Raw genomic sequence first — 17,890 nt, 5'->3', positions numbered from 1 at the left:
ATTTTCACTTCACTCTTCAGTGGTTACGGCTGCCTTAAGGTGACACTAAAGTGTAGGCAGCAAAACACACAAAAAAAATACAGAAGTATGCTAGAAAAACTTTCCTTGGCTTCCCGGTTTGACAGCAGAGAACAATTTTATATTTGTTTACAAGGTACAGTGCTGGTGTGTGTATATAAAAAGTCTACACACCCCTGTTAATGCCAGGCTTTTGTCTTGAAAATAAAAATGTTATGTCCTCCATAATCTGTGCAATTCAGTTGAAATGCAAACTGAAATCTTTTTAGATAGAAAAGGAAAACTAAAATAATGTAGTAATTGCTTAAATTTGCACACCCTTTCATCTAATACTTTAAGTCCACTGTGAATTTCTGGCAACATTCATTCTTTTTGGGTAGTAGTATGTCAGTACGACACATCTAGAATTGCCAATTGTTGCCCCCTCTTCCTTGTTAGTAGCTGCAAATCTGTCAGATTACAAGGACATCTCATGTGTACAGCACCCTCTTCAGGTCACACTCAGATTTTCTATTGGATTCCGGTCTGGGATCTGTCTGGGATATTCTACAATTTCATTTTTCTTGTGAACCAAAAGGTCCAAAGCATTATTCTACTTCCACCATGCGTCACTGTGGGTGTAGTGTTATCATGGTGATGCACATTGACTTTATGCCAAACATGCCTCCTGGAATTATGGCCAAAAAGTTCAACCTTGCTCTCATTAGACCATATCATGATTTTTCCTACATGCTCGTGGCACACACGTGATGTAGGTTTTGGCAAAATATAGCTGGACTTAATGTTTTTTCTTTGTAAGAAAAGCCTTCTGTCCTGCCAACCCACCCCAATAGCCAGACGTATAAAGAATACGTGAGATGGTTGTCACATGCAGTACGCAGACAATACTCGCCAGAAATTCCTGCATCTCCTTTAATGCGGGGTTGGCCTCTTTTGCATCCTCCCAGACCAATGTTTCTTTTCATCAGTTTTGTAATGCCCTGTTCTATGTGATTGTCACTTTGTCAAATTTAAGCCACCTGCTGCACCATGATATATCTGACTTGGAAACTTTTTAACCTATCTCCTGACTGATGAGGTTTAACAATGAGATCCCTTTGCTGTGTTGTAAGCTGTTTGTTAACAATACTTTTTTTTTTTTTTCTGTAAAATGCAACTAAGAAAATGTCAGAAAAATCCTCTGAAGAACAACGCCTATATGGGGTTAAGTAGAATCACTATAAATGGTGGCAACCATGTACTGACTACTAGTTACCATAAGATTAAATGTGGCTAATATATATACTTTTTTTTTTTTTTTTTGTGGTGACCTATGTTCATAATTTTTCCTGTAGGTGAATACATAAAGACCTGGAGACCCAGGTATTTCCTCCTGAAGAGTGATGGCTCATTTATCGGCTATAAGGAGAAGCCGGACTCCTCCGAGCACAGCTTGGCTCTCCCTCCGCTCAATAACTTCACTGTAGGAGGTAAGTCCCAGAATCTATTAACCAGTATGTGACTGGACCTAAGCCTGCTACAATGGTAATGTCTGTCTCGTCACAGAATGTCAGCTTATGAAGACCGAAAAGCCTCGGCCCAACACCTTCGTTATCCGTTGTTTGCAGTGGACTACAGTCATCGAGCGCACCTTTAACGTGGACACCCCCGAAGAAAGGTACAAGGCCAAAAAATGACTCTTCCCGTGTTCGCTGCCACTTCAGATTACAAGCTCTGTCTTGGCCCTACACCTGCAGCATCTGCAATGGCGACGGAGTGATTGCCGATGATCGGAGACAATTAAGATCCTGAAGTTTTGGGGGTTTTCTTTTCATTTTTGGGAGGCTTTTGTCAATTTTAGAAATTTTATGGTTTAAAAATGAGCATCCGTCCAATTATTACTGCACAGGGAGGAGTGGATGAGGGCGATCCAAACCGTAGCCAACAGCCTGAAGAACGAGGAGAATGAAGAAGAGGAGGAGGCCATGGACATAAAGTGCGGTTCTCCCAGCGACACGCCGAGTACAGAAGAGATGGACATAGCAATTTCCAAGGGACGACCCAAAGTAGTAAGTGGCCGGTATAGACATGCGTCTTGTGGTTCTACAGTTTGTGCATGGTCCACTTTTACTAACGGACGCCCCAAAAAAGAAAAGAAAAAAAAAAAAAAATGTATTTGGGGCTAAAAATCATGTTTGGTATTTGGGCTAATTACAAATTTTGCACTCTTTCAATTTTTGATTTTGCCTGTGGTCATTAATCAATGGAGGGGAGTTTTAACTAAACAATGCCCATTGGACCATCAGAACCAGCTCCCTGACAAATTCGCAGTGAACTCCTTCTGCAGCCATCAGCAATAGCCGGTGTAACACAGAGACTATATGAGGCAAACACTGAGATGCTTCTAATCAAAACCTGATTCTAAAAAATTATTTTTAGCTTAAAAAAAAAAAAAAAAAAAAAAGTCTATACTAGATAAAGCCCATAGACTAGAGTGGCACTAGACCACCATCTTGGGTTTTAATAATGTTTTATTTGTTAATTTTTCATTGTCTTATGATCGGTCTACAGACTATGAATGATTTTGACTATCTGAAGCTGCTGGGGAAAGGAACATTCGGAAAAGTCATCTTGGTTCGAGAAAAAGCATCAGGTCGTTACTATGCCATGAAGATTTTACGGAAAGAGGTCATAATCGCTAAGGTTAGTACGGCCGGTGCATAACCATTGTTATCTTCTGTAATCTCTAGGAACTCTCCAGCTGTTCAGAGAAAATCTAGTTAGGTTTGGCCGGGGACTATAGCTGAAGGTAAGACTAGTCCAGCGCCACCTCTAGCCGGCTTCTCACAGTGCCACTCCCGGTAATCGACAGGTATGCTATGGGAGAGACCTGTCAGTCACCTGCGTCTGCGCTGGGAAAAGCCGGCTAGAGGCAGCGTCGGACTAGTCAAGTCTCCAGCTATGGTTCCCGGCCAGATCTTGACCGGCCGCCGCCGTCTGTGGTCAATCGGTAGAGGAGATTCCCTATTAAACCCTACCTAATCTTAATATCTTTGACTGCCTGCCGACCCCGTAAGTCGCCAAGCATGCCAATTTCCTATTTCCATCGATGATGAAATACCTTTACTTTCGCTTCCATATGATTGTTCTGTTCTACAGCTCATGGAAAAAAAGATACAGGGTGAATGAATATAGAAGACTCAGAATGAGATCCATATTTTATTTTTTCCATGAGTGTAACCAGGGCTGTGGGAGTTGGTAAGCCAAACCTCCGACTCCTCAATTTCCCTGACTCCCGACGCCGCAGCCCTGGTCACTACTGAGCCTGTACATAAAGTGCAGCACAGATTCATCTCGGCTAAAACATATTGTAGAATACCCGATGCGTTAATACAGGCTGCGCAATATATAACACAGCCCAAACAGTATATAACACAGCCCATGTACTATATAACACAGGCCACGCAATATAGAGCACAGCCCACGCAGTACAAAACACAGGCCACATAGTATGTAACACTGGCCACTTAGTATATAGCAGCTACCGTATTTTTCGGACTACAAGACGCACTTTTTCCCCCCAAAAAAAGGGGGGGGAATGGGGGGGTGCGTCTAATAGTCGCAATGCAGGCTTACCGTGGCGGCTGAGGTGTGGCGGCAGAGGTGCGGGGATGAGGAGGCGCAGTGAGCGGGGTCCCTTTCCCCGGTGAGGTGATGCAACAGCCCGGTAATGCAGCAGAGCCGGGTGAATCCTGTTATCGGTGGTGGTGGCCATCTTCCTGAGGCCGCGCGTGCGCAGATGGAGCGCTCTGTTGCCCGGGGCTTCAGGAAAATGGCCGCGGGATGCCACGCGTGCGCAGATGGGGATCGCGGCGGCCATTTTCCTGAAGCCGAGATGTGAACTCAGCAGAGCGCTTCATCTGCGCACGCCCGGCCTCAGGAAGATGGCCGCCACCACCGATGGTGCAATTTTCACCCCAAATTTGGGGTGCGTCTTATAGTCCGTAGTCCTGTAGTATATAACACTGCCCACGTAGTATATAGTACTGCCCACGTAGTATATAGTACTGCCCACGTAGTATATAGCAGCCATGTAGTATATAGTACTGCCCACGTAGTATATAGCAGCCACGTAGTATATAGTACTGCCCACGTAGTATATAGTACTGCCCACGTAGTTTATAGCAGCCATGTAGTATATAGTACTGCCCACGTAGTTTATAGCAGCCATGTAGTATATAACGCATAAATATAGTGTATAATATATAAAAAAGAATTAAAATAAAAAATAGTTACGTACTTGCCTCCTGGGATCCAACGGCACGCTGGCGATGTTCGAGCGGCTGCCGCCATCTTCCGTTCCCAGGATGCATTGCGAAATTACCCAGAAGACTTAGCGGTCTCGCGAGACCGCTAAGTCTTCTGGGTAATTTCGCAATGCATCTCTGGGACCGGAAGCTGGCGGAAGGCGTGAGTGCATTCTCGGACTACGGAGGGCGAATATAGCAGGTTTTTTTTTTTTTCTCCTTCGCCTCATTGGGGGACACAGACCATGGGTGTATGCTGCTGCCACCAGGAGGCTGACACTAAGTATTACAAAGAAAGTTAGCTCCTCCCCTGCAGTATACACCCCTCTGCTGGCTCCCAGCTAACCAGTTCTTGCTTAGTGTCCGTAGGAGGCACACGGACTGGTCTGCTATTCAGACCCAAAGAATCTTTTTACTTTTACCTTTTATAATTTTTAACATTAGATTTCTTTACTATTGATGCTGCATAGGCAGCATCAATAGTAAAACGTTGGACACACAGGGTTAATAGCAGCGGTAACTGAGTGCGTAACCTGCAGCATAACGCGGTCAGTCACCGCTGGCATTGACCCTGTGTGACCGGAGGGGATTATGGAGCTAGCAAGCGGGTGCCGGGCACTGACTGCAGGGGAGTAAGGAGGGACTAATCGGACTGTGCCCGTCGCTGATTGGTCGTGGCAGCCATGACAGGCAGCTGGCGAGACCAATCAGTGACGCGGGATTTCCGTGATGGAAGTTGCCGACAGAAAGAAGTACCCCTTAGACAATTACATGTATATGTGTGTGTATATGCATGTATGTTTGTGTGTGTGTGTGTGTGTATATATATATATATATATATATATATATATATATATATATATATATATATATATATATATATATATATATATCATAACTATACCAAATTATGAGAAAAATTTACAGCACAACCTGCATTGAACTGCTCTACCCAATTTATTATGTTTTTAGGAGTCTGTCGGTCCAATTTATACGGATACAGACTCCACAGCCCTGGCTGAAACACAAAGCAATCATATGGAAACACAGGATTTCTGTAGAATAAAGGGGTCTTATTAGTTGGAATAGGAAGACAGTATGCTTGGGAAAACTCTGCAATTAGGATATCGGGTTCAGTATAAATACTTGGTGTCAGATTGCTGTATACATTCCTAAGGCTAGGTTCACATTGCGTTAGCGCAATCCGCTAGCGCTAAATGGATTGCCCTAACGCAATGTTTTTTTAGGGGTCGCGTTAATGTTCCTGCTCTCGCAGATCTGCGAGAGCGGGGAACGGACCTCGGGCGCGCCGCGGACGCTGCAAGCAGTGTCCGAGGCACGCCACAGAAGAACGGCACATCGCGAGCAGAAGAAGGCACGCGCTAGTGATGCGCTACAGGGAAACTTCACATTGCTGTCAATGGGTGCATGGCGTTAATTGCAACATTGTCGCCGTGCAACGCTGTCCGTTAGCGTGCACACATTAACACAATGTGAACCTAGCCTAATAAGATCACGGTATTCATCAGTGTAATTTTATGCCTTTAAATCTTTTTTGCATCCTACTTAATGGACTTTTATCTCCTCCTAGATGGTGGCCCGATTCTAACGCATCGGGTGTTCTAGAATATGGTTGTATGTATATAGCAGCCACATAGTATATAGCACAGGCCACGTAGTGTATATAGGAGGCATGTAGTTTATAGCGGACAAATAGTACGTGGCCTGTGCTATATACTATGTGGCTGCAATAAATATATATATATATATATATATATATATATATAACACACACACACACACACACACACACACACACACACACACACACACACACACACACACACACACACACACACACACACACACACACACACACACACACACACACACACACTCTCTGCATTAATACAGGCCACGCAGTATATAGCACAGGCGGCACCATATCCCTGTTAAAAAAAAAATAAAATAAATAAATAATAAAAATAAAAAATAGTTCTATACTCACCCACCGGGATCCGCCGAGCCGCGTGCGGCTGCCGCCATCTTCCGTTCCCAGGATGCATTGCGAAATTACCCAGAAGACTTAGCGGTCTCGCGAGACCGCTAAGTCTTCTGGGTAATTTCGCAATGCATCCTGGGAACGGAAGATGGTGGCAGCCGCACGCGGCTCGGCGGACTACGGAGGGTGAGAATAGCAGGTTTTTTGTTTTTTATTATTTTTAACATTACATTTTTTTACTATTGATGCCGCATAGGCAGCATCAATAGTAAAAAGTTGGGGACACAGGGTTAATAGCAGCGGTAACGGAGTGCGTTATCCACGGCATAACGTGGTCTGTTACCACTGCCATTAACCCTGTGAGTGCTGACTGGAGGGGACTCGGGAGTATGAAGCGGGCGCTGGGCACTGACTGCGGGGGATTAAGGAGCGGCCATTTTGCCACCGCTGATTGGTCGCGGCAAAACGGCCACGACCAATCAGCGACTTGGATTCCATGACAGAGGCCGCAACCAATGAATATCCGTGACGGACAGAAAGACTGAAGTGACCCTTAGACAATTATATAGTAGATTAATGAACCTTTATCTTTTCTATTAACTGCTGCTCAGCATTGAGCGCTGCTTTTGTCTTTTAAAGATCTGTTCCTACTCATGTCGATTATGTAATTACCTCTGATCAAACTCGGAGTGCCGGCACAGTGCAATCTGATTCTCTGACAAGATGGGTCAAAATTTGTTTCCATTCTCTCATTCCATGGAAATTGAACTGCACTCAGATGTAATCTGAGTGCAGTCTGATACTTTTCACGCACTCATTAACTTGCATGGCTGAATGCTATCTGAATATCTGATTAAAGGGAACCTGTCACCCCCCCACCCCCCCCCCACCCCCACCCAGGCGTTTTTAACTAAAAAAGCCACCTTGTGCAGCAGTAATGCTGCATTCTGACAAGGTGGCTCTTTTAGTTTTGGGTGCTGTAACTGCAGAAATAATCCATTTTGTAATTTGTCCTAAATACCTTTCTTCAGTCCTGGAGGCAGGTAACCCCTCCCCCCTTCCTGCTGCAGACACCACACAGCCGTCACTTAAATCTTCTTTGCGCCGGGCACCGCCTCCTCAGCGCTGTTTTGAAATCAGCCTGCGCTCTTTTCTCCTGCCTTGCGGATGCCCTGCCTGTGAATCCCAGCACCGCAATGTGAATAAATCAGAAGACATAAATCAGAAGACATTGCGGGGCTGGGATTCACAGGCAGGGCCTCCGCAGAGGTGCAGTCAGCTAGACTGCATATGAGCATGGAGGACGGGCAGCGCTCACTGAGAAAAGAGCGCAGGCGCCGGCTGACTTAAAACAGCGCTGAGGAGGTGGCGCCCGGCGCAAAGAAGACTTGAGTGACGGCTGTGTGGCGCCTGCAGCAGGTGGGGAAAGGCCTGCCTCCAGGACTGAAGAAAGGTATTTATGACAAATTATAAAACGGATTATTTCTGCAGTTACAGCACCAAGAACTAAAAGAGCCACTTTGTCAGAATACAGCATTACTGCTGCACAAGGTGGCTCTTTTAGTTAAAAACGCCTGGGGGGGGGGGTGACAGGTTCCCTTTGAACTAAGGCGTGCAGTTATTTTATTTTTTCACTTTTTTAATTTTTCATTTTTTTATTCTTTTTATTACAATAAAAAATGAAGAATAATTTTGCATTCATTTATTTATTTTATTTTTTTACTTCCCTCTGTCCGAGGGCAAAACTTGACATGTGCACGGCTCCACCCAAAACGTAACATCAGATCACACTCAGGCCAATAATGCGGCCATCTGAACGAGCCCTTGGAATTGGCCACCAGTATTAGATCATTGGGGGTCAATTCTTGACATTGGTAGCTGGACTAGACTGGGGTAGAATGGCCGCTACATCCTATGGGCTACGTATATATTGCATACTTCTGATCGGTAGGGCATTGCACCGCCACCAATGCGTTATTGATATCCTTTCCGAACGATAGTTTAATTCTGAACTTAATTAGTTTTTCACTTTTTTTTTTTTTTCTTTTTTTCTTTCCTTTTCTCTGTTGGAAAGTTCCTAAATTTTCTTTCATACTTTGGAGGGCAAAAAATAACATAAGAGGCTTAAGCATAATTTTGTCTAACAGGAAGCCGCACTATATGCTCATTCTTATAACACAGAACATAAATGCAAATAGTGATGGATTATATTGTCCCGCCACACAACGGTGCGTCCGGTGTAAGCATTTTCTGTTGCGGTTTCAGGATGAAGTGGCTCACACCGTTACAGAGAGCAGAGTCTTGCAGAACACAAGGCATCCCTTTTTAACGGTGCGTATCTTGTCATGATGTATGTTTGGTTGCAGGGGTAACGTGCGAATCTCCCTACTTATATTTCTTCTTTCTTTAGGCTTTGAAATATGCGTTCCAGACAAGTGACCGGCTCTGCTTCGTTATGGAGTATGCTAACGGAGGAGAGGTGAGTTGTAGTGTTCTGTTCCTGGCGTATAAGGATGCTGATGTGTATACATTTAGTACCATATATACTTGTGTATAAGTCGACCCGAGTATAAGCCGAGGCACCTAATTTTGCCTCGAAAAACTGGGATAACTTATTGACTCAAGTATAAGCCGGGTATGCATTGTCCCCTAATCCCTTTCTGATATGCATGGTTCCTCATCCTCGACTGCATGGCTCCTTATCCCCGTCCTTGTCTGCGTGGCTCCTTATCCCTGTCCTTGTCTGCGTATCCCCGTCCTTGTCTGCGTATCCCCGTCCTTGTCTGCGTATCCCCGTCCTTGTCTGCGTATCCCCGTCCTTGTCTGCGTGGCCCCTTATCCCCGTCCTTGTATGTATGGCCCGCTTTAAAAAACATCCTATTTACCTTTCCTGCGTGCCCTCCATCATCTCTCTGGCTTCCAGCAGCTCCTGCTGCCTGATGATCACATGTCCCCGCTCATTAAGGTGATGAATATTCACCTCTCTCCAGCCTATGGGAGTGGAGAGAGGTGAATATTCATTACCTTAATGAATGGGCACCTGTTAGAGCCCGGCAGCTGCTGGAAGCTGGCGGCTATAACTGTGCACGCACCCCCTCCCCCGCCATAAACTGGGACAATGACTCTCGCGTATTAGCCGAGGGGAGGGGGGAGTTGCATTTTCAGCACAAAAAAGTGCTGAAAAACTCTGCTCTGTATATATGGCAAGTGGTTAGTGCATGACACGTTTAATAATGAGAATATATTAACATTTCCCATCGGTCAGTAAGATGGTTCAGAACAAATGTTCCTCCATTATATGCAGCAGTGCTGAGTAGGGGCTTTTGTCTCAACAGCTGTTCTTTCACCTGTCTCGGGAACGTGTCTTCACGGAAGACCGAGCGCGGTTTTATGGTGCAGAGATTGTGTCCGCCCTGGAATATCTCCACTCCAGGAACGTCGTGTACCGTGACATAAAGGTAAGAAATCATCCTGATCGTGACCTCTCCTGTAGGCTTATTACGATGATCCATTAGATGCAGAAGTCAGTTCTTGAAGGGTATTTGCATCCTCTTGAATTTCAAGGGGTTTTCTGGGATATTACTTTAGTATTTTGCCCTAATTGTGGGGCATTGGTCCCTGGCATCCCCAATAATTACCAGAATGAAACTTAAAATGCGGAAACTTTATCAAAATCCACCACATGAGATTTTAAGAAGTCAATTGAATGAGATTTTACGGATGCTGTAGAAAAACTAGTATGTGGCAGGTTTGCAGAATCCTCAGCTTGCCGATTCTGCTATGGCAGGTTTCCCAGATTTTACTGCGGCAAGTTGGGAATGTGCTGCAAAATACACATGCAACGCATTCACATTGATTGATTGGGTCGTGTGGACTTCTGCAAGCTTCCTCTGGGTGTGCCTGGCATTGCAGATGAGCTTTATCGCAGTTATCAGATCAGGCTGTATAGACAAAATCCCCTTCTTTCTGACTCAAGGGACAGATAGGACATCGGTCTTCTATCCAGGAAAATGCCGTTATAAGAACTGGATTGGTTGAGGACCAAACCGTCTTTTCTTTAATACACAATTGTCTAAAACATGACTCGGGGAGCCCTTTTGCTATGAAATTGAGCTTCTGTTCTGCTTTTAAATTTTTTTTACTCTGTCGCCTCATTGGGGGACACAGCCATGGTCCTGTGTCCCCCAATTAGAGGCTAAGAGAAAGAGATTTTACGGTGAGTACACACAAATCTATTTTTTTTTTTTTTCCTTTCAATCGCTGATTCCTGGTCTATTGCGTAGTTGGAGAATCTCATGCTGGACAAAGACGGTCATGTCAAGATCACAGATTTTGGACTTTGCAAAGAGGGGATCACAGATGGTGCTACTATGAGGACATTTTGTGGCACCCCAGAGTACTTGGCTCCTGAGGTATGTCTTTGAGGTCTCTTGTTACTAGAGATGAGTGAATACATTTGTAGAACCTTGGTCCAGCAGTCCTGTGTGGATTCCATGGTCCTGCACACTGCTTCCTACTTACTGGCATGGCCGATTCCTCTTTTTTTTGATCAGCTGGGCTGGTGTGAAGTCTTATGTGCGTCACACCGCAACAATGATGTCGCGCCACACCGGCAAATCTAAGGAGGAACTGGGAATGCTGTCAGGTATCGGGGCCAAGGAACACTGACCTGGCCGCTGGACAAGGGCCCTGCAAACCTATTAGTTCATGTAGAATTGGCAGCAAATGTTCTCCTACCATCAAGTGATAAAATATGTCCCACCTTTTAGGTGCTGGAAGACAACGATTATGGCCGAGCCGTGGATTGGTGGGGATTGGGAGTGGTGATGTATGAAATGATGTGCGGGCGACTACCCTTCTACAATCAGGACCATGAAAGACTATTTGAGCTTATCCTTATGGAGGAAATCCGCTTCCCTCGCACCCTAAGCCCCGAAGCAAAGTCTCTGCTCAGTGGTCTGCTGAAAAAGGATCCTAAACAAAGGCACGTGGTGCCCATATGTTGTGTACAGGCAGGAGATGACTGACTTGCATGGGCACCATGGGATGGTATAGTTAGAGAGAAGTGATCTCTAAGCTAGAATGGATTATATTTGCATATTCCAACTTAATTGCATCTCACAGATTCTTAATATTCTGTGAAAAATTCTGAACTTCCATTATAAAGTCACTTTTTCAGATTTTATTTTTTCCAGAAGTTTAAGGGTATTTTTTTGCACGTTTTGCTTAATTACTAAAAATTTTGCAGGCAAAAATCCCAGCAAATCTATTGTACACACAGGTTTGATTGTTTGCAGTGCACTGGGAGATATCTGCTGCAAACATTGGTGTCATTGAAGTAGATCATATTCCTGACGTTCAGGATTTGCCAGCAGTAGTTCTGATTTGTTGGTGTTCTGTCTTCAGACTTGGCGGTGGCCCCACTGATGCCCAAGAAGTGAAGGATCACAGGTTCTTTGCTCCTATTAACTGGCAAGATGTGAATCAGAGGAAGGTAAGTAACGTGCACATGGTCTCATTTCCATCTCTGAAAATCAAAGGGATGAGTTGTCTGGGATTATTAAAATGGGGTCTGCTTTTATTGTCGTTTAACTACCTGAAATGGCGCAGTTTGTGTCCGGAATAGCAGTAGTAGCTGCAATATCAGACCCAAGAGTTTCTGGGAAAGAAGCTGACTCATTTTAGGACTTAAAGTCCCCCATACAGATTAGACTACTGTCCGCTGAGCCCGCCAATAAGGACAAATTAGGCTGGCAGTCTAATGTGTATGGGGGTGCTGGACGACTAATAACTGGGGAATATGTTGATTGGGCATGGCTAATTTTTGGACAGGGGTTTGCTGGCAAATGCATCAGATGCTGGTTTTCTCATAGAGATCACGAGCGTTGGGTCAAACGAGCTTTCCTGTATATAGGAGAGGTGACTCTTGGCCAAACGATGCTTCTGTCGACAGCCATCTAATGTGTATGGGGGCCATAAGGCCACACAACTTGGGTAGCCGTCAGATGGTTACTTGTTTTTAATAACTGCTTGTACATGTGCACTCTTGGTTCTGCTGAGCGTGCATGTGCTCTCGCTATGGACAAGTTAGTGGCTTATACCCTAGGCAAACATAGGGGTCAGCATGTTTAATCCCAGACTTTTATCATTCCAACATGACTGATCCTTCTTGCTGCCATGGTGGGAATGTTTCGTTTGGTAGGTGGATAGGCTATTTCTAACATTGGTGCGGATTCTAGGAGCACAACTGCAATCGGTCGCCTGCTCTGGGAGACGTTGGTTACTTATGGGACTTGTTAATTTAGGATCTGCGGCCAGACTAATTGTTTCTTGTTTGTGTTTAGCTCACCCCACCCTTCAAGCCACAAGTCACCTCTGAAATCGACACCAGATATTTTGACGACGAATTTACAGCTCAGTCCATAACAGTAACTCCGCCAGACAGATGTAAGTAATCTGTGATGAATGCGCCATCCAAATATATGAAGAAAATGTATGCATTCAGTTTGATCTTCTTCTGGTGCCAGATTACACTTCTTTAACTGTGCACAGTGTCGGTGCCTACGTCTGATGTGTATGTCCAGGAGAAACTTATTTAGCGCTTCTGATTATTTACATTAACGGCGCAAAGATGGATGAGATTAGATGCAGAAAATTCCCTTTAGCGGTCAACAAACTAATTGACACCAATTTCTATCAATTTCTTGTTCTGTTGCAGTAAAAAGCTATTTATTAAGACGTGTGGATGTAATGAATAAGACACAGCTGAATAAAAATTGCCATTTTATTTCAGCATTTCCCCCTTTTTACATTTTGAGACTATTTTCTGCAGGTGCATAAACCTCATCCCCTATTTGTTCTTTGCAGGGGATAATTTTTAGGCAAGCTTAAAAATCGTTCTCTGCAGCACATCTGGTGTAAACAGAACATGATTTTCCCTGCGCTGACTTTCATCGGCACGTCTAAATAGGCCACTAAACATCTGTTGATCAGTTTGAATGTAGCAATAGCCGATCGTGACTCTTCTTGTATCTTTCTATTACAGATGATAACCTGGACGCCTTAGAATCTGACGAGCGCGCTCACTTTCCTCAGTTCTCGTACTCGGCCAGCATCCGGGAGTAACCTTCAAAGAGCCTTCACAGATGGAGAGAATGCTTAAAGACTTTCTACGGAAAGAAATCGGAGAAAACCGTGTCCCTTTTTCCCCGAATTGGGGGCAGTAACTATGTATTCACCTACCGTCCCCAAATCCTGAATAAAAGACTACCTTTTTTTTTTTTTTAATTTGCTCAAAAAATATTTAAAAACAAAACAAACAACAAAAAAAAAAATTCCCTATTTGCTTTACAATATGGACCGTCATCATGGATCGATAATTTCTTCATATCATATTTTTATTTTTTTTTATATAATTGCCTTTTACTGCTGGGGCACAACCGGATTCTAAGCCATAGTGTTGATGAGACACAGGAAAGCCATCCCAAAAAGTCCTTAGCGGCTACTGCCTCCAACACCACCGGGGGACGCCCTCAGCCGTGAGCGTCGTCCTGCCCTCACAACGGTACCATGAATTTCGTAGGTGTGCTCCACGGGTCTCCCACTTGTGCATGTCGTGATAGGGGGATCATAGGTCTGTAAAGTGTCCAGACGGTTAAGTGGGGTCTAATGGTGCTCTCTTTCCACTTGGTCGGTACATGGAGCAAACATATTAATGTATTCAAACATTTCCCTGCACATACTTGTAATCACTCTCACCGTGTCCTGTTTGTCTGCAGATAACTTCATGGCCACCTGGCGGGGCTCTCGAGTACTGCCATCACTTATGATACTCTGTAATTAGGGTGTGTACACCTTTAACTATGGTGCATATGCCTTTCTGCTTTTTCACTAGCATGTAAGTGGCTTATTTTCAATAGCTGAATGTATTAAAAATTTCACACCGACCCACTCTCACCCCCACCCACCCTTTTAAAAATAGAATGAAAACTAAATGGAATTTCGGGTCAACAGCAATAATTTTATTTTTTAATTTTGTGTATAATGGTTGTTTCCCTTAAAAAGTGTTTTTGTGTTTGTTTTTTTTCCCCACGTTTGCGCGGCCATACAGAAACATTGTGACAATTCATTCAATACAATGTGTCTAGAATCAAGCAAGCTCATTGGTGGAGAGCGTTTCAGACATAAGTCCCACCTCTTCAACCTTAAGGAATGTACCATTCATCTGGAATCTCTCAAACCATGGGGGGGGAGGGGGGGAGGATTTTGTTCTGTAAAGATTTGACTTTTTTTTTCTCTTTGGGACCGGAGGAACAATGACTAAATTCTACCATTTCAAGAGCAATAATGAAATTCTTTAATTTGGCGAAAGATGAATTTGCTCTTAAGGGTTTCATTTTAAAGGGGCAGTCCCATGTGCCGTTTAAAAAATGTTTTACTAATAGTTTATTTAATTTAGCTTGTGAATGTACTTTATTTTTATTTTCTGTTTTGGGCGGGGAGGGAGGGTCATCTCTTTCTAAGTAATGCTTGTAGGTATATTTTCAAGAAATTAAAGAAAATGGAGCATATTGGGAAAATGTTAATGGTACCTGGGACTGACCCTTTAAACGCCATGCTGTATTTCGTGAATGTCTCTTATCTATGAAATATTTTTTTTTAGATATTTGAAATGAAAACAATACAATACTCAATATTGTCTGTCTTTTTTTATTTTGGTGATTTAAAGGAACAGTAAGAAGGAGTGATGCAGTGGGGCTGATTTACTAAAACTGAAGGACTGTCTTAAAATGCGCCTTTTATTTTATTCTCTTGAAAAATTCTTTAAAAAATCTGTTCTTTAAATGGACTAGTTTATATCAGTTCTGTGCAGTGTTTCGTTTTGAGGGGGTGGTCTGAAATAAAGTAAAAATAAAATGGACGCAGCTGCAATACCAATCACCAACTGTGGGTAAGTGGTGCTGTTTCTAGGAAATAAACTTGAGTTATTATAAAGTCCTGAGCCCTCATAGTTGGTTTTAGTTTTTCATGGTGGAGAATGTTTGCTAGATTGTCGCTAGGTTTTTGTTTTTGTTTTTTGGGGTGCAATGCAGAATGAAAATCTGCTTCTAAATTCACATAAAAAAAATCTGCCATTAAGATGTGTCAGGAGTGTAAAATCTCCTCTAGACCCTTCATGATGGGAAATACATAGTCGTCTCCTTTAACCCCTTCACCCCAAAGCCTGTTTTCACCTAAGTGACACGGCCAATTTTTACAATTCTGACCACTGTCACTTTATGAGGTCATAACTCTGAAACGCTTCAACGGATCCTGGTGATTCTGAGATTGTTTTCTCGTGACATATTGTACTTTATGATAGTGGTAAAACTTCTTCGATATGACTTGCATTTATTTGTGAAAAAAACAGAAATTTGTCGAAAATTATGAAAATTTTGCAATTTTCAAATTTTTCGTTTTTATGCCCTTAAATTAGAGAGTTATATCACATAATATAGTTAATAAACAACATTTCCCACATGTCTGCTTTACATCAGCACAATTTTGGAAACATAATTTTTTTTTGTTAGGGAGTTATAAGGGTTAAAAGTTGACCAGCGATTTCTCATTTTTGCAACAAAATTTGCAAAACCATTTTTTTTACGGACCACCTCACACTTGAAGTGACTTTGAGGGGTCTATATGACAGAAAATGTCCAAAAGTGACACCATTCTAAAAACTGCACCCCTCAAGGTACTCTAAACCACATTCAAAAAGTTTATTAACCCTTCAGGTGCTTCACAGGAATTTTTGGAATGTTTAAAAAAAATTGAACATTTAACTTTTTTTTCACAAAATTTTTACTTCAGATCCAATTTGTTTTATTTTACCAAGGGTAACAGGAGAAATTGGACCAAAAAAGTCGTTGTACAATTTGTCCTGAGTACGCCGATACCCCACATGTTGGGGTAAACCATTGATTGGGCACATGGCAGAGCTCGGAAGGGAAGGAGCGCCATTTGACTTTTCAATGCAAGATTTGCTGGAATTGAGATCGGAGCCCATGTCGCGATTGGAGAGCCCCTGACGTGCCTAAACAGTGGAAACCCCCACAAGTGACACCATTTTGGAAAGTAGACCCTCTAAGGAACAAATCTAGATGTGTGGTGAGCACTTTGAACCTCCAAGTGCTTCACAGAAGTTTATAATGTAGAGCCGTAAAAAAAATTAATATTAATTTTCACAGAAAATGATCTTTTTGCCCCAAATTTTTTATTTTCCCAAGGGTAGCAGGATAAATTGGACCCCAAAAGTTGTTGTGCAATTTGTCCTGAGTACGCTGATACTTCATATATGGGGATAAACCACTGTTTGGGCGCATGGCAGAGCTCGGAAGGGAAGGAGCGCCATTTGACTTTTCAATGCAAAATTGGCTGGAATTGAGATCGGAACCCATGTCGTGTTTGGAGAGCCCCTGACGTGCCTAAACAGTGGAAACCCCCACAAGTGACACCATTTTGGAAAGAAGACCCCCTAAGGAACTTATTTAGATGTGTGGTGAGCACTTTTAACCCCCAGTTGTTTCACTAAAGTTTAGAATGTAGCGCTGTGAAAATCAAAAAATCATTTTTTCTTTCCACAAAATGATGTTTTAGCCCGCAATTTTTTTTCCCCCAAGGGTAACAGGAGAAATTGGACCACAAAAGTTATTGTCCAATTTGTCCTGAGTACGCTGATACCCCATACATTGGGGGGAACCACTGTTTGGGCGCACGGCAGAGCTCGGAAGGGAAGGAGCGCCGTTTGAAATGCAGACTTAGATGGATTGGTCTGCAGGTGTCATGTTGCATTTGCAGAGCCCCTGATGTACCTAAACAGTAGAAACCCCCCACAAGTGACCCCATATTGGAAACTAGACCCCCCACGGAACTTATCTAGATGTGTTGTGAGAACTTTGAACCAACAAGTGTTTCACTACAGTTTATCACGCAGAGCCATGAAAATAAAAGAATTTTTTTTTTCCACGAAAATTATATTTTAGCCCCCACATTTTTATTTTCCCAAGGGTAACAGGAGAAATTGGACAACAAAAGTTGTTGTCCAATTTGTCCTGAGTACGCTGATACTTCATATATGGGGATAAACCACTGTTTGGGCGCACGGCAGAGCTCGGAAGGGAAGGAGCGCCGTTTGAAATGCAGACTTAGATGGATTGGTCTGCAGGTGTCATGTTGCATTTGCAGAGCCCCTGATGTACCTAAACAGTAGAAACCCCCCACAAGTGACCCCATATTGGAAACTAGACCCCCCACGGAACTTATCTAGATGTGTTGTGAGAACTTTGAACCCCCAAGTGCTTCACTACAGTTTATAACGCAGAGCCGCGAAAATAAAAAATATATTTTTTTCCACGAAAATTATATTTTAGCCCCCATGTTTTTATTTTCCCAAGGATAAGGCTGGTTTCACACTTGCGTTTTTTTTAAAAACGCATGTGTGAAAAAACGCATGTAATCGCGGTAAAACGCATGCGTTTTTTTAGTCGATGCGTTTTTATAGAAAAACACAAGAAAACAAGAAAAAAACAAAAAACCCTAACCCTAC

General features: G+C 43.2%; 1 protein-coding gene across 2 annotated transcripts in view; it reads left to right on the top strand.

Annotated features, from left to right (window-relative positions):
- Positions 1-14,997, top strand: part of AKT2 (AKT serine/threonine kinase 2) — a 30,865-nt gene extending 15,868 nt beyond the window's left edge. For both annotated transcript variants that reach the window (XM_077285556.1, XM_077285557.1), the window contains 12 exons: positions 1,353-1,487; positions 1,564-1,675; positions 1,907-2,066; positions 2,569-2,700; positions 8,572-8,637; positions 8,717-8,785; positions 9,642-9,764; positions 10,590-10,718; positions 11,076-11,290; positions 11,713-11,800; positions 12,651-12,753; positions 13,352-14,997. In XM_077285556.1, coding sequence (XP_077141671.1) covers positions 1,353-1,487; positions 1,564-1,675; positions 1,907-2,066; positions 2,569-2,700; positions 8,572-8,637; positions 8,717-8,785; positions 9,642-9,764; positions 10,590-10,718; positions 11,076-11,290; positions 11,713-11,800; positions 12,651-12,753; positions 13,352-13,431 — 1,412 coding nt within the window. In that variant the 3' untranslated portion in view covers positions 13,432-14,997. The remainder of the gene's footprint in view (positions 1-1,352; positions 1,488-1,563; positions 1,676-1,906; positions 2,067-2,568; positions 2,701-8,571; positions 8,638-8,716; positions 8,786-9,641; positions 9,765-10,589; positions 10,719-11,075; positions 11,291-11,712; positions 11,801-12,650; positions 12,754-13,351) is intronic.
- Positions 14,998-17,890: the final 2,893 nt, after the last annotated feature.

This window comes from Ranitomeya variabilis, chromosome 2, assembly GCF_051348905.1.
Source record: "Ranitomeya variabilis isolate aRanVar5 chromosome 2, aRanVar5.hap1, whole genome shotgun sequence".
NCBI lineage: Eukaryota > Metazoa > Chordata > Amphibia > Anura > Dendrobatidae > Ranitomeya > Ranitomeya variabilis.
Note: the sequence above shows the minus strand (reverse complement) of the source record. Positions and strands in the feature narration are given on the sequence as shown.